This window comes from Heteronotia binoei, chromosome 12 (genome assembly GCF_032191835.1).
Source record: "Heteronotia binoei isolate CCM8104 ecotype False Entrance Well chromosome 12, APGP_CSIRO_Hbin_v1, whole genome shotgun sequence".
Taxonomy (NCBI): domain Eukaryota; kingdom Metazoa; phylum Chordata; class Lepidosauria; order Squamata; family Gekkonidae; genus Heteronotia; species Heteronotia binoei.
Genome location: NC_083234.1, coordinates 81158612 through 81185460, shown reverse-complemented (window position 1 = coordinate 81185460; position 26849 = coordinate 81158612). Strand labels below are relative to the sequence as shown.

At 46.3% G+C, this 26849-nt stretch overlaps 1 protein-coding gene across 1 annotated transcript in view; it reads left to right on the top strand.

Moving 5' to 3' along the window:
- The window catches only part of QSOX2 (quiescin sulfhydryl oxidase 2), an 82077-nt gene that overhangs the window by 5793 nt on the left and 49435 nt on the right, over window positions 1–26849 (top strand). Inside the window, exons 2-7 of the mRNA XM_060250653.1 lie at window positions 2700–2800; window positions 10234–10282; window positions 11854–11959; window positions 13963–14053; window positions 23105–23250; window positions 26172–26315. Of these exons, the coding sequence (XP_060106636.1) occupies window positions 2700–2800; window positions 10234–10282; window positions 11854–11959; window positions 13963–14053; window positions 23105–23250; window positions 26172–26315 (637 nt within the window). The remainder of the gene's footprint in view (window positions 1–2699; window positions 2801–10233; window positions 10283–11853; window positions 11960–13962; window positions 14054–23104; window positions 23251–26171; window positions 26316–26849) is intronic.

Here is a 26849-nt window from a genome sequence, read left to right as displayed (position 1 = left end):
TATGCTAAGCAAGGCACAGTGCTATAATAGCTCAGGGCTACTACTGCTTGGATCCAGAATAATATTTCTACAAGCTGAAGGATTTCTGCCCATGATACAAGATATTCCTCTTTTCCTCCCCTCCCCTCCCCCCCCAGCAGTTGCCATTGGAGGGGGAATAATAGGAACTCTCAGTGTAAAATAGAAGCTGAAGAAGAAAACCCGTCACCATCTTTTTAACACAATACTTACAGTTTTAATCAAATAAATATTTAGAAAACAGTAAAGTATTTTTACAAAGCCTGTGCACAGAGCTGGTGGTAACAGCTCTGGCAGCCAGGAAGCACTTGCAGCCACTTTACACAATTTAAAGGTACAGACACCAAAATCATATGCAGTTTACACAGTACAAACATCACTCAGAGCATGGCACTGGCCAGAATGGGGCGATTCGTTAAGTTAAATAATAATACCAGCAAAGATCAGTTAAAAATTGAAATAAATACGGTGTTGTGCCAGCATCTCAAGGTTGCTTTTATTCTTCCTGATGCTCTCTCTGGATACATGTAATCTATAATATAATAAAAGCCCTTTCACTTTGGCAGAACCGAGCAACCTGATTGGGTGGGAATGGTGTATCAACCTTTGCTCCATCAAACTGTCAATCGAGTATTTGTGCGCCATTGGTTAAGTCCACTCCTCTCTTCCGCCTGAGTGGCCGTTGGTAGCCAGCAAAGCTGATTCTGTCAGTAAAAGGCAACCAATCCTAGTTCTGGCAGTTACTGGCTCTCCCTACTCTCCCATTGGCTGAGCCACCTGTTGCACTGATTCACAGAGGAGAGAAACCCTTTCCTCAATTGGCTGAGGGAGGGAGGAGGAAGAAATAGCCACGGAAAGGTTTGATTGGCTGAGGACTCATCCTCTGGAAAGGAGAACAAATGGTGTCCTGTGGCAACAGGCCAGATACAGAGAGAGGGAGAGAGATGGAGGGAAAGTGAAACATAGGGAGAGATTGAAGTCCGGTGCTTAAGACCAAAAATGTTCTCAGAGGCAGACTGTTGGTCTGAAAGGTGTCACTAAAGGCCTCTGAGGCAGAACTCATTGGGGCCAATCCTGATTGGTGGAGATTTTATGGTAGCGTTTGAGGAGGGCATAGGAACTAGGGCTTCAGAGTGGGGTCTGCAAAACAGATTCAGATCAGTCACAGACTTCCATCCTAACCTACCTCACAGGATTGTTGTTCAGATCAAAGGGGGAAGAGGAGAATGATATAAGCTGCTTTGGTTCCCCCCATACATTCTGGAGAAAGACTGCTTTTCCTATGTAGAGGCTGCAAGGAGGGGGAAGGTAATGGAAAGCTGATAAAGAGGGGCAGATAAAGGGAAGGAGATACGGTTGCCAACTCCAGGTTAGTATATTCTTGGAGATTTAAGGGGTGGACCTGAAGAGATTGGGGTTTGAGGGGTGGGACCTCAGACAGGTACAATGCCATTTCCTCCTGGGGAACCACTGTTGCCAATTTCCAGGTGAGGGCTGGAGATCACTCAGAATTACAACTGCTCTCCAGATGACAGATATCAGTTCCCCTTGAAGTTGGAGGGGGGGTGCCTTCGCTTGGGTGGGAAGACAGTAAGGGGGAGGCACTCACCTAGACCCTCTTTCTAGAGCCTGTTGTATTTTTCTCCACAATGGTCCTTGTTCGTGGTAATATATGATTGCACAGTGAATTGCACAAGAGCACAGTTCATGTCTTATGGCTCTCAAACATCTGACGTTTATTCTGTGTGGCTCTTTTGTTCAGCAAGTTTGACCACCCCTGCACTAAACTTTAGACAGACCAGAACTGTCAGACTCTGTTCATTGATACTATTTCTGAATGCTGATTTCTGTATGCTTGTTACTAACCAGATTGATTAATGAATATAGATGCTCACTAACCAGTAATAATAAAATAGTGAAAAGGAGGGGGGCCAAGTAAGGAATAGCCAAGGAGTAGCTTCCCAAGAATATCAAAGGTTGTGAGGCCGTCTTTGAAGTAGAGAATGCCTGGCAGATTCTCACCTCCCCCCTAAAGGCAGCAAGGACATTGCCACCGGGAAATGTAACCACCAACTGTAGAAGATAAGGGGAGCCATGTGAAATGTCTCACATGCAAAGACAGCCTTTGTTTTGGGAATTGGGGGTTAGCTGCCATTGCTTTGATGTATAATGTTAAATACCAATGACTCGAACTGCTTGCCATCAGTTCCAATGTCTTTCATGCTGAAGTAACTTTGGAGAGTACAATAAATGCAACTTTGTTTCAAATAACAAGTCTGCTTATTTGGAAACTTCAATGAACCTTCACTGACAAGAACTGGAAAAGTCACACTAGTGAGACAAGTGGCAATAAAAATGTGCTTGGGAGCCAATGCAATGTAGTGGGGAGAGCACTAGACTAGAATTTGGGAGACTCGAGTTCAAATCCCTGCTCCATCATGGAGGCTTGTTGGGTGACCTTCGGCCAGGCACCCTCTCTCAGCCTCAGAGAGTAAAAGGGAGGGCACTTTGTGTCCTCACTGTGGGGAGAGGTATGTAGAAATGAAGTAAATTACGTTAATGAATTGAGAAGGTGATTTTTCTTCATCCTGCCACGTCTGATGTCCTTGGGGAAGCTGGACTAGGGTTATGCTCCTGCTGTTGTGCAGAAATGTTAGAATAAAACTTCTGTTTGCTTTCAGGATGGGAGTCTGCAATAAGAATTGGAGTGCTGGATTGTGGGGATGGAGTAAACTATGAAGTTTGTAAAGAGTATGGAATTCAGCACTATCCCACTTTCAGGGTAAGCAGCTTCATCCCTGAAGACAGATTATTTTTATCTTTTTTTTTTTTAACTTTGTACTGTTTTTACAACCTGAGTCATAACCAGTTTATGACTTGGATCAAGGTTTAAAAATGAGCTTCCCTCATAAATGAATTATGGTGACCATCTGACCTGCATGCCATCTACCCTTCCTCCTGCGTGTTAAGAACATGAGAGTGGGCAACTAACTGTATTGGGGACCGAAAGCTTAGGTTACAACAGTATCTAGAAAGTAATAGTTGCGTACAGACAACCCTATTGCACTGCTGACTGGATGTTTCATCCTGCTGATTGTATTGATTTGCTCTGCCTGGATTCTATAGGAGAAAGGCAGACACAGAACGTAACAGGAATTGTTCTGTTGTCCTGGCTGCCAGTGAAGACCTGCCTCACAAGACCTGCTCTTTGTGCCTCCCCCCTCCCCCGGCTTCAGAGTAGAGGCGGGTGGCAGACAGGAAAGAGGCTGGTTCTGTGCCAGCATCTTACCTGAGGATGCCCTCCCACCTGAAATTTGTCTTGCGCCTGTGTCGCTTTCCTTGAATGCCAGGCCAAAACGATCCGGGTAACTACCGACCTGTCAGCTTGACATCTATACCTGGAAATGTTTTAGAACAAATCATTAAACAGACAGTCCTAGAACATTTAGAAAGAATGGATGTGATTACTAAGAGCCAGCATGGGTTTCTCAAGAACAAGTCATGTCAGACTAACCTGATCTCTTTTTTTGAGAAAGTGACTACCTTGCTGGATCAGGGGAATGCTGTAGACATCATTTATCTTGATTTCAGTAAGGCTTTTGATAAGGTTCCACATGCTATCCTTATTGACAAGTTGGTAAAATGTGGTTTGGATCCTGTTACCGTTAGGTGGAGCTGTAACTGGTTGACAGATTGCTTGCACCCGAAGAGAGCTTGTGAATGGTTCCTCATCCTCTTGGAGAGGAGTGACAAGTGGCGTGCCTCAAGGATCTGTCCTGGGATCTGTTTTGTTCAGCATCTTTATCAATGATTTGGATGAAGGAATAGAGGAAATGCTTATTAAATGTGCCGATGATATGAAATTGCAAACACAGAAGAAACAGGATCCAGGATGACCTTGACAGGTTGGAAAACTGGGCTAAAATTAATAAAATGAATTTTAAAAGGGATAAATGTAAAGTTCTGCATTTAGGTACAAAAAATCCAATGCATCCTTATAATGGACCATTGATATTTTAACAGCTAGTTCTGGGGTACTAAATTCGGCTTATGAAAAGTAAAAATATGTACAGTGCACTGATTTACATCCTGTTTTTTTACATCAGCTTTTCAAAGTCTATTTTATTTATAACTTGCCTTTCTCATTGATAGTGTCCCAAAGTGCCTGACATCATGTATCTCTCTGGCCCTGTGAGGAGGACTAGAGAGACCCAAGATCCATCAGCCAGGGAACTTCTGACAGGGCCTCCAAGATCCTGCATGGCCATGCTGGCTTTTGTGGGGTCGCTGCTGTTGGCTGGTAGCAAGTAGGGATGGGGGAAAAAAAATTGGTAGTACATGGGTTCGGAAATATACAGGGGGGAAAATACAGAATCCCGTATATTTCTGAATTCCGTAGTCGGAATAGCCGCATATATGGTAGATGTGTGGCTATTTCCGAATATACGGCCCCATTATACCCTATGGGCCATTGAAATCAATAGCAAATAGGGTATATTTGAAGCCGCCTGGAGGGGAGGGGGTTTGAGGGAGTGCCCCCAAATTTGCAGGAGACCTGCAGGGGACTCTCCCCTACGAATCCCCCAAGGCCGAAAAAGATTGGGCCAGGGGGTCCCATTCCAGGGGCACCCAAAGAGGGTGCCCCTATTCCACCATTATACCCTATTGGCTGCTGAAATCAATGGCAACATAGGGCATAATTAGAGGCTACTGGGGGGCAGGGGGTTTGAGGGAGAGCCCCAAAAACTGCAGGGAACCTGCAGAGGACTCTCCCCTACAGAACCCCCAAGTCCCAAAAAGATTGGGCCAGGGGGTCCCTGTCTTTGGGCTCCCCAAAAGGCTCATTGCCAACAATGATGGGGAAAGCCCAATTAGCCACTTCCTCCACTACAATTGCTGTGGGGAAAGTGGCTCTGGCCAGAGGGGAGTTTGAGGGAGAGGCCCCAAAACTGCAGGGCAGCTTCAGGGGACTCCCCAGCATGAAACCCCCCTGGCCCAAAAAGACTGCACCCATCTGTGGGCACCCCAAAAGGAACACTGCTCCCAATGGTGAGAAAAAACCAATTAGAGCCACTTCCTCACTGTAATTGTCGTGGGGAAAGTGGCTCTGGGGAGCAGGAGGTTTTGAGGAGAGCCCCCCAAACTGCTGTGCAGCTTCAGGGCACTGTCCCACACAAAACCCACAAGGCCAAAAAAAATTAGACCCGGGGGGTCCAATTCCTGGGGCACCCAAAGCCAAACCTAACTTCACACCAGAGAATCTCTATAGGACCAAAATGCACTGCATCCCTCTATCTACTCTATGAACCCTGCAGGCCTGGAACCAATATAAACCCAGCTGCCAACATCACTGCCACACAAAACACAATCTGCTCAAGGTCTGCTCTGCAGACCTGGCTGCAGCAAACCCAGATGCCAGCTCTCCAGCCCTGCCCCAAACAACACGGGGAGAGCTGGCCAAGCACAACAAGCATGCTGGCTCTGGGTCTCTCACCCAGGTGCCAGCTTCCCTGCCACAGAACACACAATCTGCAGATGCCAGCTCTCCAGCCCTGCCCCAAACAACGTGGGGAGAGCTGGCCAAGCGCAACAAGCATGCTGGCTCTGGGTCTCTCACCCAGGTGCCAGCTTCCCTGCCACAGAACACACAGTCTACAGATGCCAGCTCTCCAGCCCTGCCCCAAACAACACAACTCTCAAACAAGAGAAGTGGTGGACCACCACACCTAGCTCCACATCATTCTGTATCTGACACAAAGCAAGAAGCATTTTGGCTTACCTTGAGTGAAGGATGGTTGGCTGGTCCAGGCTCTTTTGCTTTACCCAGGGTGCACCATGAGGAGGCAAGCCAGAATTGCACCCCAAATGAGGAAGATCACTGGGAGAGCCTCAGATTGTGTGACAGGAAGGCAACCATTCCTTCTCTCTCAGCTCAGCAACACACCAGCATCACTGTCCCATAAGAACATAAGAGAAGCCATGTTGGATCAGGCCAACGGCCCATCCAGTCCAACACTCTGTGTCACACAGTGGCAAAAAAAATTGTATATACACACACACTGAGGCTAATAACCACTGATGGACCTGTGCTCCATATTTTTATCTAAACCCCTCTTGAAGGTGGCTATACTTGTGGCCGCCACCACCTCCTGTGGCAGTGAATTCCACATGTTAATCACCCTTTGGGTGAAGAAGTACTTCCTTTTATCCGTTTTAACCTGTCTGCTCAGCAATTTCATCGAATGCCCACGAGTTCTTGTGTTGTGAGAAAGGGAGAAAAGTACTTATTTCTCTACTTTCTCCATCCCATGCATTATCTTGTAAACCTCTATCATGTCACCCTGCAGTCGACGTTTCTCCAAGCTAAAGAGTCCCAAGCGTTTCAACCTTTCTCCAAGCTAAAGAGTCCCAAGCGTTTCAACCTTTCTTCATAGGGAAAGTGCTCCAGCCCTTTAATCATTCTAGTTGCCCTTTTCTGGACTTTCTCCAATGCTATAATATCCTTTTTGAGGTGCGGCGACCAGAACTGTACACAGTACTCCAAATGAGACCGCACCATCGATTTATACAGGAGCATTATGATACTGGCTGATTTGTTTTCAATTCCCTTCCTAATAATTCCCAGCATGGCGTTGGCCTTTTTATTGCAAACGCACACTGTCTTGACATTTTTAGTGAGTTATCTACCATGACCTCAAGATCTCTCTCTTGGTCAGTCTCTGCCAGTTCACACCTCATCAACTAGGTCCCCATTAGAGGGACCTCAGCATTGGTATGGCTGCTGTCTGGTGGGAAACACTGCCTAGCTGGGGAGGTCGGGGATGAACAACAGCAGTGGAAGTGGCAGATGAGCTGCTTCCACCCCCTCCTCAACTATCGGCACTGGAACGCTCGACCTTCTGGGAGCTCGCCTCACCAGCGATCAAGCTCGTTGGCCCGCTCGGCGACTGTGCCCTTAAGGCGCGGGCCTAATATGATCGCCATCATGTAGACCTTATCCTGGGTGAAAGTCTGAAAGCGGGCCTCAAGCCCTTCCTGCAGCCTAACAACCAAGGTGCGCTCCGCTGGAAGAACGTCTGCACGGCCTTGAGCTGGTACTAGAAACGAGGCCAGGTCCTCACGGGCCACACTGGGGATGACCAGTGTGATGCTCACCATGTCAGACGAGAGCATTTCTGTTGGGGTCTTGAAGGGCCCAAGAACCTCCACAGTCTGAGAAATGACCACCCAATCCTCTTGGGTGAGACGGTTCTCATCCCGAAAGACCCTCGTCTCAGAGACAAAGGCATCCAGGGCTGCTCTCTGCTCCACCATGAGCTCCAGCATGGCACAGGTGGAGTTCCAGCGTGTGCTGACGTCACCGATCAGGCAGTGCCCTGGCACGCCTGTCAGTGTCCGTTTCTCACGCAGCCGATACGAGTCCTTATTGCTGTGTGAGAAGTGACCCGTGATGTGCCGACACTTCTGGAGCAGAAGTCGGTACTCATGGGTCGCGGCTAGATACCAACGATCCTGGCTTTTCATCTAGCCCAATGCATCCTTAACCACGAGGTGGAGAAGGTGGGCCACGCAATGAAGGCATTTTAGGCCCTGACGCTGAACAGCCGCCTTGCTGTTGGAGCCACCATCAGTCACCACGAAGCCCATGGCGACGTCCCCGCTGCCTACCCAGCCCTCTAACTGCTGTGAGAGGATGGCTCTGAGAGTGTCCGCCGTGCACAGCGCATCGACTGTTTCAGCGTGCAGCAAGGCCCAGCAATAGCCGGCCTGGCAGCCCTGACCCTTACCCAAGTAAGCAAAAGATCAAAAGAACAACAGTGTTGCTGATGGCTGGGGGATCAGCTACACAACAGCCCTGCAAAGCATGCATTTGCAATGCATTTTGCAAATGCATGCTTTGGATTGGCTGCTGGGGCTCCTCTTCCCCCTCCCCCCCCCCGATCCCAGGGAGGCTATGGGAGAGGCGGGAAAAGGCTACCAAAGGTGGGAAAGGAGGCAAGCAGCTCCCCTGAGGCTGCAGAAGCCCCTTTCCCGCCTTTTGCATTGAATTCCGTATACTTCCAAATATCTATACGGAAGTATACCGGGAGCCATACTCGGCTTTTGCATAATGGGCCACAATTGGATTCGGCTGTATGCGATTCCGTATGCAGCCGAATCGGGTGATTCGGCGGTTGATTCAGTTCGGCCGAACCGAATGCACACCCCTAGTAGCAAGTAGCCAGAGCTGAGTGAATCATATAAGTTGGTGGGTAGCAAGTAGTTTGGTTGATACTGATGAGTCTGGGCCCAATAAGTCTTCCCACAAAGGCCTGCTTTTTACTGATAGCAACGAAGGTTCAAAGGATGACAGTAGTGTTGTGGCTGCCTGGCAGTGGCTACTGAGGGCATCTGTTTCTTAAAGGCACAAGCATTCCTTTTATCATGTTGAACAATGCAGAGCCAGGACATATCCCTGAGGAGCTCCAAGAGGATGGGGAATCTTTTACAAGCACACTTCGGGTGTGGTCTGTCAGCCAGTTGCAAATCCACCTAACGGTAATAGGATCCAAACTGCATTTTTTTCCGGTTTATCTACAAGAATATCATGTGGAAAGTCTTACTGAAATAAAGATAAACTTAATCTTGAAATCAAGAAATATTTAATAAAATCAGTGTCAATTAATGTTTTGGGTGTGCTAGGTTCCAAGATTTGACTTCAGCTGTCTGATTGCAAAGCTGAAGTTCTGAAACTGATTGGGTGCTTGTGCACTGGAACTCACTGAATGAGTTACCTTGCTTTTGCAGAAGACTCTGTCTGTCTGCCTTCCAGGAGAAGGAAGGTTGCTCAGTAATACAAGGAAACATTCCTTGTCCCTACCCAACTATTTAACTTCTTGCATGCGTGCCTTTTAAAAAGAGCTAGACCATTTACAGGGATCTAGCCAAATTGGTCAGAGATGGTCTACGAGCAATTGGCATACTTCTGTGCAGGCCTCAGATTCAGTGGGAGCTCACAGGAGCACAGCTCCTGAACCTTTCTGAGAGTTCCACCTCCTTGTCCATTGAATAGTAGGTGCAGCTGCATAACAATCCCTGGATGAGCTCCACCACCTATTTTTCTACAAAGCAACCCCTGCTTCTATGTAGATGCTCCTTTCCTATCTGAGAACCTTTTCAGATTCCTTCAGAGTCAGCAAACACTGTACAGCTTTAGTCATTCCGTTATATGATGAAGGAAAACCTTACAAGTAGGATACTGTCTGCTGAAAAGTATTTGTGATTTCCTCAGTTTGAATAATTGAGACTCCATAAATAACCGTATAATAATACTATACATAAATTATTTTTTTTAAAAAATCAATGCTGTTTTTCACCCTATCAGGGTCCATACATTGATGAGCATAAAAAATAAGACAGTATAACAATTAAAATACAGTTAAAATGATAAAATAATGAAGTTAAAAACATATAAATGTGCAACTCATTTAAAAGCAAAACCCACAAAATACCTTGTAATCCTATTTAAATGGTAAAAGCTTCTTTTAAAAGGAAGGTTTTACAATTTGTGCACAATTGTGCCAAAGGGAACCATTGTCAATACCACCAGGAAAACATTTGGAAAAGAACCTCATGAAATTTTGCTGTTTGTGGCTTTTCCCTAAAGGACACCCTCTTCCCCCCATTTTAGAAATATCTTTTAGGGGGTTGTTAGCAGAGGGAGGGCTGGCAGTCTTCTAGCCATGAATCCGGAGTAATCAGAGAGTCATCTTCCACAAACCTCCTAACTGCTTGGATTGGATCCAGCCTTCCTTTTCCTCAGGTGGAAGAAGGGTCTTGGTCTCCAGAAGGGCAACTTTCCTGCCCCCGCACCTCTGCTGCAGCTTGAAGTGACTGAAACCAACCTGCATGTATCTGCAACACACTGTGCAATCTTACAGTCTCATATCTTGGTTTTGGATGGAGCTTTCAGTAATGTCTCCAGGAAAGTTTGAAAATACACCATCATTCAGTCTGTTTCTTTGTTTAAAATATGGTTTAAAGATTATATGAGCTGTGATTTTGCTTGTGGGTCTGTTCTCACTCTCCCTGTATTCCTAGATCTGGGCAGCAGGTACCAGTTGAAGATGACCTTGGGGACTGTTAGACTGTTTCTGATGCAGGATAGCATTGCCCTGAAGGTGCTTGGATTGACAGCTATTCTAATCCAAACCTCTCCTTTAATCCTCCTCACAGTACTTCAGAGCTTTTGCAACACAGTTCACAACAGGAGAAAACCAGCACGGTAAGAGAACTGCTCCCTCCACAGGTGTGATTTCCCACAATGTCCAGCACCTGGAGGCTTACTCAATGACCTTTGAAATGTTGATATACTAATTCTAAGAAATCAGGCTGCTTTCCAACTAATTGCTAGAAAAATATTTTAAAGTGTTTTAATTATGATCTAAATAGTAGCAACGAAGTCAGTCTGAGACCTGAATGACACAAGATATGTTTGGGATTGTCCTGGCCTGACTCACATTACTCAGAACCACAGAGCCAGTTTTGTGTAGTGGTGAAGTGCACGGACTCTTATCTGGGAGAACTGGGTTTGATTCCCCACTCCTCCACTTGCAGCTGCTGGAATGGCCTTGGGTCAGCCATAGCTCTCACAGGAGTTCTCCTTGAAAGGGCAGCTGCTGTGAGAGCCCTCTCAGCCCCACCCACCTCACAGGGTGTCTGTTGTGGGAGGGAGAAGATATAGGAGATTGTAAGCTGCTCTGAGTCTCTGATTCAGAGAGAAGGGCGGGGTAGAAATCTGCAGTCTTCTTCTCTGGAGACCTGATTTTACGAGCACCACGAGGCCCAGTTTATACAGCAACTGCAGTGGAGATAGGGCTACAGTTCTAAGGCACCCTTCACTGTTTTCCTGGCCCCAAATGGGTCTGCAGGGCATAAAGCAGCTTCCTGGGCCATTTGGGGGCAGGAAAACAGTGGGGGCTACAATCCCTCCTCCTCATGTGCTGTGGGACCAGTCCAGATATTTTCCTGGGCAAATAAGTTTTCCCAGGGCTTGATGCAAATGACTTCCTGCTGGACTTTTTCTACCCAAAAAAGCCCTGAGTTTTCCTCTCACCTGCTGTGTGGCTTCAAGAAATGAAAGTCAGATTGGGGGAACTCTGGTATGACTTGTGGAGCCACATATCATGTTGATCTGCTTAAAATCCTAATCAAGTATCTACAGTAGGGTTTACTTCCCAGAACAGGTGAATAATGGGGAAAGATCTGGCCTTCTTGGCCAGAAAAGGCCCCGGCACCCGCCTGGTGGAATTCTCTGCCGAATGCCATGCATGCCCCGTGGGGCTTGCCAGGGAACAGAGATGTTCTGCGAGGCTGAGCCTGGCCTCCTGCAGGCCTGCCCTCCCTCCCTCCCTCCCTCTCACGGGGAAAGCATGTAAACACCACCTGAATCAGGCTGTGGCACATTTGTGTTTTTAATTGTTTTAATTTTATTATAATGGATTAGGTGTTTATTGAATTGTTGTTCACTGCCCTGGGCCCAGCAAGCCTGCGTTTCCCCTGCCAGCTCTCCTCTTCTCTTATTCTCCTGTCCCCCCCCCCGCTTCCTTCCTACTTTCAGCAGTCACTTGGGTCAAAGGTGTCAGATAGAGGGCGGGGGCACAGACCACTCTGGTCAAGATTTGCCTCAGGCTACCTCTGTTTCACCATCACTTCAGCTGCTGGCCTTCCCAGACTCTCATGCACCAGTAGTATGTGTGGGTGGATCGCTGTGATTGCAAGCAATTGGTATCTTATGGGACTATGGAAGTCTTGGGTCTGGAAGTAGCCCACACATGTGGCCTCTTTTTGTATCAGGCTCAGATCGGGAACTTCAGCTGGTCCGTCAGTCAATGATCGAGTTTTTGCAGAACCACTCCCGGGAAACAAAACCACCTGCTTGCCCTCCTTTGGAGCCAATTGCGTAAGGTCTTGCTCAGAATAAAGGGCTGGGGGGAGGTAAAAAAGAAGGCGGTAATGCATTTCCTTTGCACTTATAATCCTCCTCCTCTTTTTGAAAATTCTGTTTTTGGGAGAGGGGTCTTGTGGAATGAAATATATTCAATATTTGCCTCCCATTCTTTTATTGATTAAATAACAAGATCAAACACATCATTGATAACATAGTTAGCATATACAATTGTGGTATTTGGTATCAGGCCGGTAGCTGCAGTGGGGCCCAGGGGGGCCAGGCCACTCCATTCACACACACACCCCATCTGCATGGCCCCTCCATTGGAGGGCCTCCAGTCTGCCCCCTTTGCTCACCCCCACTGCCCTGAACAAGGCAGCTCTGCTACTGGAGGGGCTTCAGATTGGCATGGGGAGGCGGCAGGGAGCCTCCTTGAAGCCAGATCGCCCTGGAAGGTTTACTGAAATAGACAAATTGGGGGGGGGGGGCTGTTGCTTTACTTGAGAAGCAGAGAAAGTATTTAGGGCCAAACTGAGTGGCCCCCTGCCCCCCCCAAACCCCCCGCCCCCGTCAAAAAAAGTGCTGCTGCAGGCCCCACCAAACATGAAATCCTGGCTACAGCCCTGTTTGGTATATAGATGGAATTTAAAAGTATAAATCACTTTATTTTCTTGGAAGCAAATTGAAGTATATCCAGTACTTGAGAAGGGCTTGCAACTCGCTGTGCCCTGCGCTACCCAAAGGCTTGTGCATCTTTCGTTTTTGCCATCAGGAAGATAAAAAAAATAAAAGTTGAAGGCAGAAAACAAAATTCTGTAGTTAACAACCTGTATGAGATTTTTTGTCCAAATAATATAGGACTATTTGGATATTAAACTAAGCTATACAATTGAAAAGCTTAAATTATTTAATAATAATTACATCTTATATAGGATATTAATTGTTGCCAAACTTATGCACATTTAAAAAAATATTCTTCAACATGAGATATATGTCTATAGTGTACATAAACATTATCATTTTATGGTGCTGTAGATCGGGTGGGCAACCTCCGCCCCGAGGGCCGTATGGGTCACTTGGTGTGGCCTTCAGGGATTGCTGGGCTGAACCGAGCCATGTGGCAGCCTCCCTGGGGCCTGGCTGGCCAGCGAGGATTGTGAGGCCCAGCTGCACTGTGCAGCAGCCTCCCCAGGGCCAGGCAGGGATCACAGGGCCCAGATGTACTGTGCGGCAGCCTCCCTGGGGCCTGGCCGGCCGGCCAGAATTGCTGCAGGGCCTGGAAAAGTTATTGTCACAGTTCAGTTTGCACTTGATTATCCCAGATGGTGTGGCTTAATATGTTAATGAGTGTGTGACCTAATATGCTAATATTAGGGGATGTGGTCTAAAATGCTACTGAGTTCCTGCTGGGCTTTTTCTACAAAAAACCCCTCGACCTAGCATTTGCCTAGGGCGGTGGACCATGTGTGTGTGTGCCAGATTAGGCTCTCCCCACATGACTTCAAAAACCATTATTTGCATTAATTTTGCTGGCCAGAATCATTCTCCCTTAGCAGAGCACTGTTTTTTAAGTTGATAATTTTTTATGACCCACAAATGATGTTATAAATATCCATATGGCCCTTGGCAGAAAAAAGGTTCCCCACCCCTGCTGTAGATTGTCCCACATAAAAATTTTCTTACTACAAATTTAAAGTAAAGTATATAATTTCACACATTACACAGAAAAATGATTGTAGGAGGGTTTTTTTCAGGGTTTCCTCAAATTTAACCTAAACATAATGGAGTGGCTGGCATTTGGACAATCACTTAAACCATATTTTGTTTAAATTAGGGCTTAATGCAATGGGTGAACCACATCAATCTTCCCAGTTTTGCTAATTTAATATAAGACCAAACACTGTAGTTAAAATCCATTCAAAATGGGGTAGATTTTGATAAAGTTTGGGATTGTTGCTAGAAACAGTCCTGAATTGGTGAAATTGTTAAATGGCTGTTGCCCTCTTTTCTTATAGGCCAGAAGACCTGTTTGCTCTCTTTGGGAAACATGCTCAGCATTACACTGCTGTCATCTTCGAGGCTGCAGACTCTTATGTGGGGCGAGAGGTAATGTGAACCAGCACTTACTTAATACTCAGCAGCGTCTGATACAGTCCTGTGTACTGAACATTTTGCTCTTTATGCCATGAGGTTTAGTTGATGTGAGCGGAAGGCTGGGCTTGATCCTGTGGGCTCCCAGGGCAAGTGACACAAGAACCAGACTGTTGCTTAGGAAATAAGTTGATTTAAAAACATTAATAAGGAAAATTACTCAGAAATCATACAGAACAAAGTAAAACTAGCTTCAACTACCTAACACTGTCCAGAGCTATGTTACGTGGCACCAACCTTAGTTTTTTTTTATTTATTCATTCAATTTGTAGCCAGGCCACTCCTGAATAACAAGGCTCATAGTGGGTAACAACATTCATAATGCAGTTAAAATATCTGAACAGTTCTATAATACGATACAGCAACAACTAATTGGTGATGTAGAAAAGGGGCACAGCCTTGTGCTCCTTATCCCAGGAGGGAAAGAGGAAGGGAGGCCAGTCCAAGGTTGAAAAACCAGCACTGCCCTCAACTCCATCTGGACAGATCTCACCCAGCAGTGTGTCCCACCAGGTCAGAGCCAGGGCTGAAAAAACCCTTGTGGAAGGCCTGACCAGTTCTCAACTTATGGAAACATCTGTAGAGTCGACATGAGAGTTGACCTTTCAGCCCAGAGGCTGGATTTTGCTAGGAATGAAACTAACGGTCCCCCCCCCCCCTCCATCTGGTCTCACACCCAGTTGTCAGTTGTAAATCATCAGAAGACGCCACAGTCCTTTCCCTTTGCACCTCAAGGCCATTTGCATTTCCCAGTTGTGGGAGGAATGCTCTGTTCCAGGTGCCAGAGCCTCGTCTCCTTGGCAACAAAAGAAGCTACAAGCTAAGAAATGCCAGGACTAAACTACAAAGCAAAAGAGCATCTCCCTCCCCCCTTTTGTTTTTACAGCATCATTGAGGCACAATAAGCAGGCAAGAGGAAGATTGACAGCTGGTTTTGGTTAAGGACAGCCAGACACTCTTTAGGCCAGGGATCACCAGCAGGTTGTTATCACTGGAGCATAGCACTGTGGGGTATGATCTCCGACCAGTTAGGGCTTTAAAGGTTAATACCAAAAACTTGAACTTGATCCAGTGTTCAGTCTGGAGCCAGTGCAGATGGCGGTGCACCAGCTGGATATGGGCTCTCAAAGAAGTTCCCATCAGAACATGTGCAACTGCATTCTGGACTGACTGTAGTTTCTGGATCAGTCACATGGGTAGCCCTGCACAGACAGAATTGCTATAATCTAATCTGAAGGTGACCATTGCGTGGATGATGTGGCTAAGTCAGAGGAAGGCAGGAAGGGGACCAGTCACTTAACCAGGTGCAGTCTGGCTGCATTTGTGACCTGGGCCTCCATTGAAAGGGAGAATCACGCCTAGACTTTCGACAGCTGGCACTGGTGTTAGAAGCACGCTGTCAAGAGCCAGGAGTTGGTGATAGGAAAGATGGTTTCAGTAGGAAGGCTGAAAGTCAGCATTATTGTCTATGTCTCTAGCAATTGCAGGTCATATTCTGGGTCTATAATCCATAAAAATCTTAGCTGGTGTGTGTTCTCTAATCAAGTTAGCCACAACTTGATTGAATTAGTATCAATATGAAAAAAGTGTTGAGTAATGCAGAGACCCTGGAGACAGGTTTGTTTCAGTGGTAACATTTTGCCTGCAGAATTCCTCCACTTTGAACAGGCTTGCCTGGCACTTAACTTTGCTGTCCTTTAGAGGCTAGCTAGACCAAAGCACTTCTTTCCCCCCTAGGCATTTAAAATGTGATGGTTATCTAATAGATGATAACACAAGCTCTTATAATCAAATCCATTTTCAAAGTGATTTTCTATCGTCGGCATACCGTAAAATATGTATGGGTTGATTCCATCTTGGAATTCGAAGTTCCAGTGCATAGCGTACGGATTGTAGAATTCGTTCAGCCTCGGATATTGCTAACTTTGAGAACATCCATAGTTTGTTAATTTAAGAAACACGCGTTCAATACAACTTGGGTGGTTTCCCTGATGCTGGCATGGCTGCTGACACAGCAATAATGGTGGGACTCTTGGCAGCCCCTGCCCACTCTCCCCCCAGCCTTCCAGTTCTTCTTTAAACTGGCAATTGACATTGTTATATCAGTACAACCTTCTAACAGTATCTGTAACTGGTTTTCTGAATGAATAGCTTTATTGGGGGGGGGGCTTTCTGGAAACTCAGGCTTATAATGTCTGCCAGATCATTCCGCTCCTGCTGCATGTTTGTTTACCCTCTCCAAAAACTCCAAGATGTTGATGAGACATTGACATCCCTTTTATAGAAGATGTGCTGATTCTTAACCCAGTAGTGCTTATTCCTCTATGTGTTAATAATTCAGTCCTTAGTAATAAGTTTCCACCTGTTTACCCAGTTTGAGAGCCAGTTTGGTTTAGTGGTCAAGTGTGCGGACCCTAATCTGGGAGAAATGGGGTTCATTCCCCACTCCTTCACATGCACCTGCTGGGTGACCTTGGGTCAACCACAGTTCCTGCAGAGCTGTTCTCTCAAGAGCAGTTGTTGGGTTGCCAGCCTCCAGGTGGGGCCTGAAGATCTCCTGCTTTGACAGCTGATTCTCCAGCATGCAGAGATCATCTCCCCTGGGGAAAATGGCTGCTTTGGAGGGTGAACTCTACGGCACTGTACCATATTATGTACCCTTCCCCAAACCCCACCCTCTCCTGGATCTGCCCCCAAAGTCTCCAGGTATTTTCCATCATAGACCTGGCAACCCTATCTGAGAGCTCTCTCAGCCTCACCTGCCTCACAGGGCGTCTGTTGTGGAGAGAGGAAGGGAGGGAGGGAGACTAAACTGCTCTGAGACTCCAGGTGAAGGGCGGGGTATAAATCCAATCTCCTCTTCTTCTACCCAGAAGCTAAATGACCTGTAATTTCCTGTGTCCCTTGTGGATCTTTTTTAAAAAAATTGGTGAATTATTTCCTCCTTTCCAGACAAAGTGTAATTTTAGTAGTGAGTTGCATATTTTTCTTAGGAGATGCGTGAGAAATGCAGTAGTTGTAGTTAGCAGCAGCAGTTGTTGTATTGCCCCATCCCAGCCGGACTATGAGCGATGTACATTAAGTAAAAGTGAAACAGCATTAAAACATTAGTTAATTTTAAAACAATAAAACAGTAAGAATTCCAACCCGGATGGCATCCTGCTAATTTCTGCTCATTCTCACCAGACTGTTGGAACATATTGGGGAGGGAAGAAACTTTGATGGGGGGGGGGGATAGGCAAAAAAGGGAGTTATATCATGTTAGGGAACAGGACTGAAAAGTCCTGGGCCTGGTTGAGTACAACTAGGCTTCTTTAGGCCCAGGGATTACCAGCAGATTGTTAGCATCAGAGTGCAACACCCTACTAGGGACATAGTGGAGAAGACAGTCCCATAGAGACATTGGTCCCAGACCACTCAGGGCCTTAAGGTCAAAAACTTGAACCTGACTCGGCACTCAACTGGAAGTCAGTGTAGCTGGCACAGCACAGGTTGTACATGTGCTGTCCGTGGCGTTCCCAACAGGACTCGCACTGCTGCATTCTGGACCCATTGGAGTTTCCAGGTCAGTCTTGGCTAGTCCAGCATAGAGCGAGTTACAGTGATCTTGTCTGAAGGTGACCATCACATGAATCACTGTTTCTAGGTCCAAACGGGACAGGAGGGAAACCAGCTGCCGGGCTTGGCAAAGGTGGAAAAAGCCACTTTGGCAATCTGCATTGATGTGGGCCTCCACTGAGAGAGAGGTATCCAGTGCCACACCCAGACTCTTGACAGACGCTGCCCATGTCAGTGGCGTCCCATCAAGAGCTGGTAACCTGTGCTCCAGCTCCATCTTTGACGGGTTCAGCTTCAGCCTACTCTTTTTTAGCCAACTCCTTTTTCAGCCTCCTTTTTTTTTTTTAGCTTTTTTAGCCAACCACGGTCTCTAACCCCCAGCCAGATCTTGTGGGATAGAGACTGCCCAGCCCCCCAATAGCAGATATAGCTGGGTGTCATCTGCATATAGATGACACCCAAGCCCAAAACTCTGTGTCAACTGGGCAAGGGGGCATCTCTCTCTCGGCTTGGCTTCGCGAACGAAGATTTAAGAAGGGTGCAATAGTCCACGTTTGCTGCAGGCTCGCTGGTGACTGACAAGACCAATGTGGGACAGGCAGGTCCGGCCACAGCGGCTGCAGGGAAAAGTCTGATTTAGGGTTGGTCCTGTAGCAGTGCGATTCTTCCTCAATCTCCTTTTGTCCTCAAGACCAGCTATGCGTGCGTTCTCAAAGGAAGAGACAGCCTGGTGGATGGTGTGCCTCCATGCTTTGCGATCTGAGGCTAGGTCAGACCACTGGTGATGGTTGATGTGACAGGTGCTAAGGGATTTCTTCAAGGAGTCCTTGTACCTCTTCTTCGGTGCCCCTCTATTTCGATGGCCGGTGGAGAGTTCGCCATACAGGGCAATCTTGGGAAGGCGGTGGTTTTCCATCCTAGAAATATGCCCTGCCCAGCGCAGCTGCGTCTTCAAAAGCAGTGCCTCGATGCTGGTAACCTCTGCCCGCTTGAGGACTTCAGTGTTGGTCACAAAGTCACTCCAGTGGATGTTGAGGATGGTGCGAAGGCAGCGCTGATGAAAGCGCTCAAGGAGTCGCAGGTGATGACGGTATAAAACCCACGATTCGGAGCCATAGATGAGGGTTGTCATCACAACTGCTTTGTAAACATTGATCTTTGTGCCTTTTTTCAGATGCTTGTTGCTCCACACTCTTTTGTGCAGTCGGCCAAATGCACGGTTTGCCTTTGCCAGCCTGTTGTCAATCTCCTTGTCGATCTTGGCATCTGAGGAGATGATGCACCCCAGGTAGCTGAACTGCTGGACTGTCTTCAGAACTGATTCACCCACAGTGATGCAGGGAGGGTGATAATCTTCCTGGGGTGCAGGCTGGTGGAGAACTTCTGTCTTCTTCAGACTAACTTCTAGGCCGAATAGCTTGGCAGCCTCTGCAAAGCAGGATGTCATATGCTGCAGAGCTGATACCGAGTGGGAGACGAGTGCAGCATCATCAGCAAACAGTAGCTCTCGGATGAGTTTTTCCATTGCAAGGGGGCATATGTAGATGTTAAATAACATTGGAGAGAAGAGTGCACCCTGAGGAACTCCACATAGCGGGGGGTGCCTAGGGGACACCTCCCTCCCCTGCGCTACCCTCTGTCTCCACCTGTGGAGAAAAGAGGAAAGCCATTGCAGGGTTATCCCACGTATTCCCACATCGATGAGGTGATGTTCCAACAGACCATAGAATCATAGAGTGGGAAGGGACCTCCAGGGTCATCTAGTCCAACCCCCTGCACAATGCAGGAAACCAAACACCTCCCCCTAAATTCACAAGATCTTCATTGCTGTCAAGTGGCCATCTAGTCTCTGCTTAAAAACCTCCAAGGAAGGAGAGCCCACCACCTCCCGAGGAAGCCTGTTCCACTGAGGAATAAACTGACTGACTGACTGTTAAAGAGCCTATTAAGGGCAAGATACTATACACATGACAATTGTGCCTTACTGTATACATTTTATGATCCCATTATGGGAAAGGGCAGAATATAAGTTCACTAAATAAATAAATAAATAAATAAAGCTTACGTTCTGAAAAAAACTAAGCTGTCTTAAAGGTGCCATTGACTCCTATTTTGTTCTACTACTTCAGACCAACACGGCTGCCTACTTGGATCTAGTGTCACATATTTCCCCATTATTAACAGCAGTAAAGGAATTGGTAATCATAGAAACATAGAGTTGGAAGGGACCTCCAGGGTCATCTAGTCCAACCCCCTGCACAATGCAGAAAACCCACAAATACCTACCCCAAATTTGCAGGATCGTCATCACTGTCAGATGGCCATCTAGCCTCTGTTTAAAAACCTCCAAGGAAGGAGAGCCCACCACCTCCCAAGGAAGCCTATTCCACTGAGGAATCGCTCTAACGGTCAGGAAGTTCTTCCTAATGTTGAGCTGGAAACTCTTGATTTAATTTCAGCCCATTGGTTCTGGTCCTACCTTCTGGGGCCACAGAAAACAATTCCACACCATCCTCTATATGACAGCCCTTCAGGTACTTGAAGATGGTGATCATATCACCTCTCAGCCGCCTCCTCTTCATGCTAAACATCCCCAGCTCCTTCAACCTTTCCTCATAGGACTTGGTCTCCAGACCCCTCGCCATCTTCATCGCTCTCCTCTGGACCCATTCCAGCTTGTCTATATCCTTCTTAAAATGTGGTGCCCTGAACTGAACGCAATACTCCAGGTGAGGCCGTACCAGAGCAGAGTAAAGCGATACCATCACTTCACGTGATCTGGACACTGTACTTCTGTTGATACAGCCCAAAATTGATTTGCCTTTTTAGCCACCACATCACACTTGACTCATGTTCAGCATATGATCCACTAAGACCCCTAGATCCTTTTCGCACATACTACTGCTAAGACAAGTCTCCTCCATCCTATTACTATGCATGGGATTTTTCCTGTCGAAATGCAGAACTTTACATTTATCCCTGATAAAATTCATTTTATTGGTTTTAGCCCAGTTTTCTAGCCTGTCAGGGTCATCCTGGATCCTGTTTCTGTCTTCTATTGTATTTGCAACCCATCCCACTTTAGTACCATCTGCAGATTTAATAAGCATTCCCTCTATTCCTTCATCCAAATCATTGATAAAGATGTTGAACAAAACAGGTCCCAGGACAGATCCTTGAGGCACTTCACTTTTCACTCCTCTCCAAGAGGATGAGGAACCATTCACAAGCACTCTTTGGGTGCAATCTGTCAACCAGTTGCAGATCCACCTAACGGTAACAGGATCCAAACCACATTTTACCAACTTGTCAACAAGGATAGTTAGTGGAACCTTATCAAAAGCGTTACTGGAGGGTAATATTCCTTTTACTCCAGAATCAATTCTTTTGAATTACTGGCCAAATACAAAACTCTCTCCATTGAAAAAAGAACTCGCAACTCTACTATTGATGGCAGCTAAACTTCTGATAGCCCAATATTGGAAGCGAGATGTGTCCCCTAACAAACAACAATGGATGTCCAAAGTATGGGAAGTAGCAGCTTTAGATAAATTAGCCATACAAATTAGGGTAATTGACATACAAAGGAAGAACAATAATTGTATTGAAAAATGGTTCCCCTTTTTCAACTATATAAATTCAGAAGAAGAATTAGAAAAACATATTCAAAAAAAATATATTAGTTTCTCGTACTATTGAAGACCTTTTCCCTAAATGCAATATTATACAATGAAAGATAGTATATTTGAAGTATGGGTGGTATATGCAAAACTATGAATTGATAGAAGACTGTAGGAGTGCTCTACTTAGTATTAATGACAATAGTGCCTTATGTATAGTATATGTATTTATTATATTTGTTTTGTTGTTTATTGTGTTTAAAAGTTGTTGGTTATGGTCGGAAAATTAATAAAAATTTAAAGTATTAAAAAAAAAGCCTTACTGAAATCAAGATAAACGATGTCTACAGCATTCCCCTGATCCAGCAAGGTAGTCAGGTTCTCAAAAAAAAGAGATAAGGTTAGTCTGACATGACTTGTTCTTGAGAAACCCATGCTGGCTCTTAGTAATCACATCCATTCTTTCTAAATGTTCCAGGACCAACTGTTTGATGATCTTTTCTAAAACTTTTCCAGTAGACGTCAAGCTACCGTACCCAGTCGTTACCCGGATCGTCTTTTTTCCCTTTCTTGAAGATGGGGACAACATTCGCCTGCCTCCAATCTTCTGGCACCTCTCCTGTTCTCCAAGAATTCTCAAAAATAATAGCCAGAGGCTCAAAAATTATATCCGCAAGCTCTTTTAGAACCCTTGGATGCAATTCATCTGGCTCTGAGGACTTTGTTTCATGTTTATGTACTACCCTATGCTGATCCTAGGTTGGAACTTCATACCCTCCTTATATGTTCTGTTTTTGCCATGTTGAGCACCGTTTCCCTCAGAAGAGGAGACTGAGGAAAAATAGGAACTGAGCAGTTCCACCCTCTCCTCATTACCCGTTACAATTTCACTTTCCTGACTTCGCAGTGGTCCTACCATGTCTTTGCTCTTTTTCTTAACTCTGAACATAAGAAAAGAACCCTTTTTTGTTGTTTTTAGCATCTTTGGCCAGCCTAAGCTCATACTGAGCTTTAGCTTTCCTAACTTTTTCTCTACAAGCACTGGTGATTTGTTTATATTCATCTTTGATTATAAGGCCCTCCTTCCAATTCTTAAAGGAGTCTTTTTTATTTTTCAAGTCTTTAGAGAGCTGTTTATGGAGCCAACTCAACTTCTTTAGGCTTTTTCCATTTTTTTCTTCTCATAGGAATTGTCTGCGATTTTGCTTTCGGTGTTTCGCTTTTAAGAAACTCCCACCCCTCTCTTCTTTCTAAGTATTTCTGACCATGGGATTTTACCCAGCATAGTTCTAAGTTTATCAAAGTTTGCCTTTCTGAAGTCCGACTAAAAGTCTGACAACGTATAGCTTTTCCCTTCTCTAAGACTGTAAATAATAAGAAAGGGATTTTTTATTGATGGTGAGGGTGGTGTATCTTGTGGTATTCAGTGTAAAGGAAGTTGTGAACCTGAACTACTTTTCCTTGGCTACAAGGTTTCCATTCCAAATAACCAGCAGGTGATTGTGCATGATATAGTGAGAGCAGTTAGGTGTTTCTTTGCATGAATCTAGAAGAATTTGTCAGAAGAAGACTGGTTGGAGAAAATGTGTTTTCTTGTGACTCACAATTTGTGAAACCTGTGGTGTTAGACTCAGTAGTAGAAAAAGGAAATCCACAATATGGATACATTCTTAGTTTAGGTATAATGTTCACTCAGTTACAAACACTCTTTGTGTTTTAATTTTTATGTTTGAAAGGCATGTTTGAAATTGGTCTGTCTTCAGCGTTACTAAACTTTCAACAAAATTCATAAAGATGTGTGTCCTTATTGTTGTTCTTTGTAACCCAGGTGATTCTAGATCTGATTCAGTATGAAAACATCATTGTAAAGCGAATGTTGAATTCAGACACCACTGTTCTTGACCAACTTGGCATTACCTCTGTCCCTTCAACTTATCTCATCTATCCGAATGGATCCCATGGATTAGCTAGCATGTGAGTATTAATGTGGACAAGATTTAGGCTCTTCGGGGACTTTGGGGCAGAACAGCTTTTATTCTACAATTTTTTCTTTTCCCAAATAATATTTTGTATATGTGGAGCAAACACATGACAGAGGTGCATAGTCCACTGGGCTCCATAGTTATGTGTAATAGTAGTAAAGTGCATTGCATAGCCATTGGCCATTACAAGTTAAAACAGCTTACATCATAGTTCATTCATTAAGTGAGAGCCTTATTTAAATAGCTGGAAGCTTAACAGATAGTAAAACTTTGTCTTTGATAAAGCTTAAATGAACCAAACTGGTCAGATAAAAAGAAACTTTAACAAATATTAAAAATAGTTTTAACAATTTAAATTATATGTTATCAAGTATTTAGTCTGTCATTTTAAAAATAAAGGTTCTGGAAAGAGACTTTGCTGTCACCAGTTGTGTTCTTCTCCTAACTTTGTGGGTTCATCTGCTGAGGACAGAGAGGGAAGGGGGGGTTCAGTCATCTGGCTTAAGGGAGTAGTCAGATAGGATATGCGTTCTAAATAAGCATACAGTAACCTGGGCTATATTGTGGCTTGACAGTGTTCTATTTTTTTGGTATGGCAAACCATAACTGAGTCTTCATTGGTTAGAGAAAATCATGCTTAAAGTGTCCAGCAATGCAAAACAGATAGGCAGTCGGAAAGGGCTGATCAAATATTAGAACAGTTCCAAAGGTGCAACAGAACGACTGGGTGGACTTGCTGCCATTGCAGACTGTTGCTATCACAATAGCATCCATTGCGTGGTGGGGGCCTCCTCTTTTCAAATAGTGCAGGGGTTGGAGGGGAAAGCATTCCCTGGACCACCAGGCAGGAGATTGTGCAGACTGGTGGCCCAAGTGAGCTGCACAGGGGGACCCAGTTAAAGAGACAAAGGAGGACTACAAAAAGCAAGCAGACAAAAAGAGATCTCTACTCTGGGAGCTCAGGGGGGGAGATTCAGTGTGTACCTCCACAGAGAATCTGATGCACTGAAAGGACTGCAACCCTTATTGGAAATCCAAGTTTTCATTTCCGCTTGCTCAAGCAGAACCACAGACCAGACTCATGGCCCCCGTGGCCAGAACCTCTTCCTGTTCCCCAGTTGCAGGCTTGGAGCCACTTCTTCCCTTGACCTCAGGAGTGGAATGGGAAGGGTTCTGTTTCACCTGGGCCCCTCTTTTCTTGTGTTGCTCCCTCTCTGCAGTGTCAGCATTTCTCCCTCCCTCTCTTTCCACCCACCCCCCCACTGCCTCCTCAGCCTGGGGCTGTGGAAATTTAAACAGGCTCACACAGCCCTTAGGTGCACCACCTTTCCTCAGGGCCAAAAGGTTCTCTCCAGGCTTCGTTCTTCGCCTCCTTGCAGGTGATGCTCAGCTCCCTGGGAGCAGCAGTCAGGACAATCTGCATGGCCATTGCTTGGACTTCTCAGGCGAACGAACGCCTTACTCGGGGGGGGGGGGGAGTGGGCTTGTGTTCACACCGGCCACAGAGAGGGAGGCCACCGGGAGCTGGCCATCCTGGGACCTGCTGCCTTGAATAAGCCTGTGCTGGGGGAGGGGGGCGTGTCCTGGGCAGCTGATCTGACCTACTGGACATTGCCTCCCCAGCCATCTTGCCCCATGGAGACTCCAAGCTGGAGCCTCCTTGCAGTGGGCAAGGTGCGGCCAGGTTTCCCACCCAATCCCAAACGTCCTCTCCTTCTATGCCTTTCTTCCCAGGCTGCAGGGGAATGGGACAGGTGGCTGTGGAGAGCCTAACTACCACATGCTGCTTCAACATACAGCTGGCCCCTCCCTGCAAAGGAGGAGATGCCTCAGGTCTGCCCTGTGGCTCGTGATGACCTCAGCCACTGTTGGCCCTCCAGCGGCACCTGCAGTCCAGCTGCTGTCTTTGGGGCACACCAGGAGTGACCAACAGGGCAGATGCTGTGGATCACTTCCTGAGCAATGCCTTCAAGCTCTTTGGATGGCTGGGGTACCAGTCGCATGCCTGCTTTCCTGTCCCCTAAGGATTGCATGGACGGCAGCATTCTTCTCTGTGCATACTGACCGCATCCGTGGTGGTTACCCCGGGTTCTGCAAATGCCCACCCACAGGGTCCATTAGCCTTAGCAACACAGAAAGGCCCACAGAGCTGTCATTCTGTGTCGATTTCACAGGCAGAACAAGGCTTTATACTTCTGCCCCTCAGGTCCAAAGAAAGGGCCATGAGGGCCTTTTGCTGGGTCACTGACGTTTCCTGAAACACTCCAGATCTCCTTCCCTCAGAGCTGTTGCCATATCTTTAGCCGCCGCCTTAACTCTTCCCAAGCTCTGCAGAACAGCCCCTGCAGCTCAGGCTTCCACCAGAGCCAAAGCAGTTGCAGCATTGGAAAGGTTAGTGCTCAGAGCTGTTTCCTTCACCACGCACAGTTTTCATATCTGAGGGACAGAGTTCTTCACACCTAAAATAATAACTAACGAAATAAAAACTCTAGACATTTTTGAGTCATGGCTGTGTGTGGGTGCATCAGTTGTGAATGCATAAATCACCACTTGAAGAATGGCAGTTGCAGGTGAACAGCCTGTTTTCTTAGAAAACAAGTGCAGATTGTTCCCATAACTGCTAGTAACTGTTCTTGGCTCCTGTGATTGCTGAGCGGGAGACGAAATACGTCACATTATCAAGAGGGATGCATTTTACTTTGCCCGGTGAGTTGGCTTCTCATGGCTTACTTCGCTTGCTTGTAGCAATTTTCTACGCCTGAAAGAAAAATGTACATTATATTACTAAGTGATGAAGGAAAATTAGCACTGTCTAGCAAAGTGAAGTGCCTGATTTCTGTAGATGCTGTTATTCCTCTCAGAATCTTTATCTGGAGGTTATTCTTAACCTTTGTGCTGTCCTTCCGCACACAGTTTGAAGCCTCTCCGGTCTTTCTTTTCTTCCTGTTTAAAGTCACTGCCTGGTGTTAGAAGAAAACATCCTTCGCAGCTCCCAGCTCCAGTCAGGCAAAGCAAAGAAGGACAGGCAGCCCTTCCGGAGTGGCGAGAGCATGACAAGTAAGCCAGTCGAGCTCCGGGCTCACAACTCATGGGGGGCTTCAGGAGGACAGCCAAGCAGAGCCCAAGTCCAGCCAGGCATGGGGGAGAGTCACACAGCTGGATTCTGGGGAGGAGCTTCTGGGTGCCTGGAAGCTTCTGCCCAGCATAAAGCCTCATTGGTCTTAAAGGTGCCTGACTGGACTCAGGCCTTGGTCCGCTGAGTGCTTATGGGGAGGCCTCAGGCTCAGCTTTGCAAGTTTTCTTTTTGAGTTCTTTAAATGGTTAAACAAGCAGTTTGTGGTATAGTTAAAAAACCAAACCCCGAAGGGGATGTCTGTGTGTGGGACGCTGATGTGCTTTTTCTAGCTGGGGGACAGGTGGGCTCCCCCAGGGGCTTGAAGCTGAGGAGGACTTCACAGGCAACCGCCTGAGCCCAGAAGCCGAGCAGCAGCGAGCACTGGAGAGCAGGAAGATGCTCCTGCTGCCACCTGCACCTGTCCAGGCTATTGCTGTGGTCAGAAGCTCTCCCTGCCTGGGGACTCCAGAGCAGCT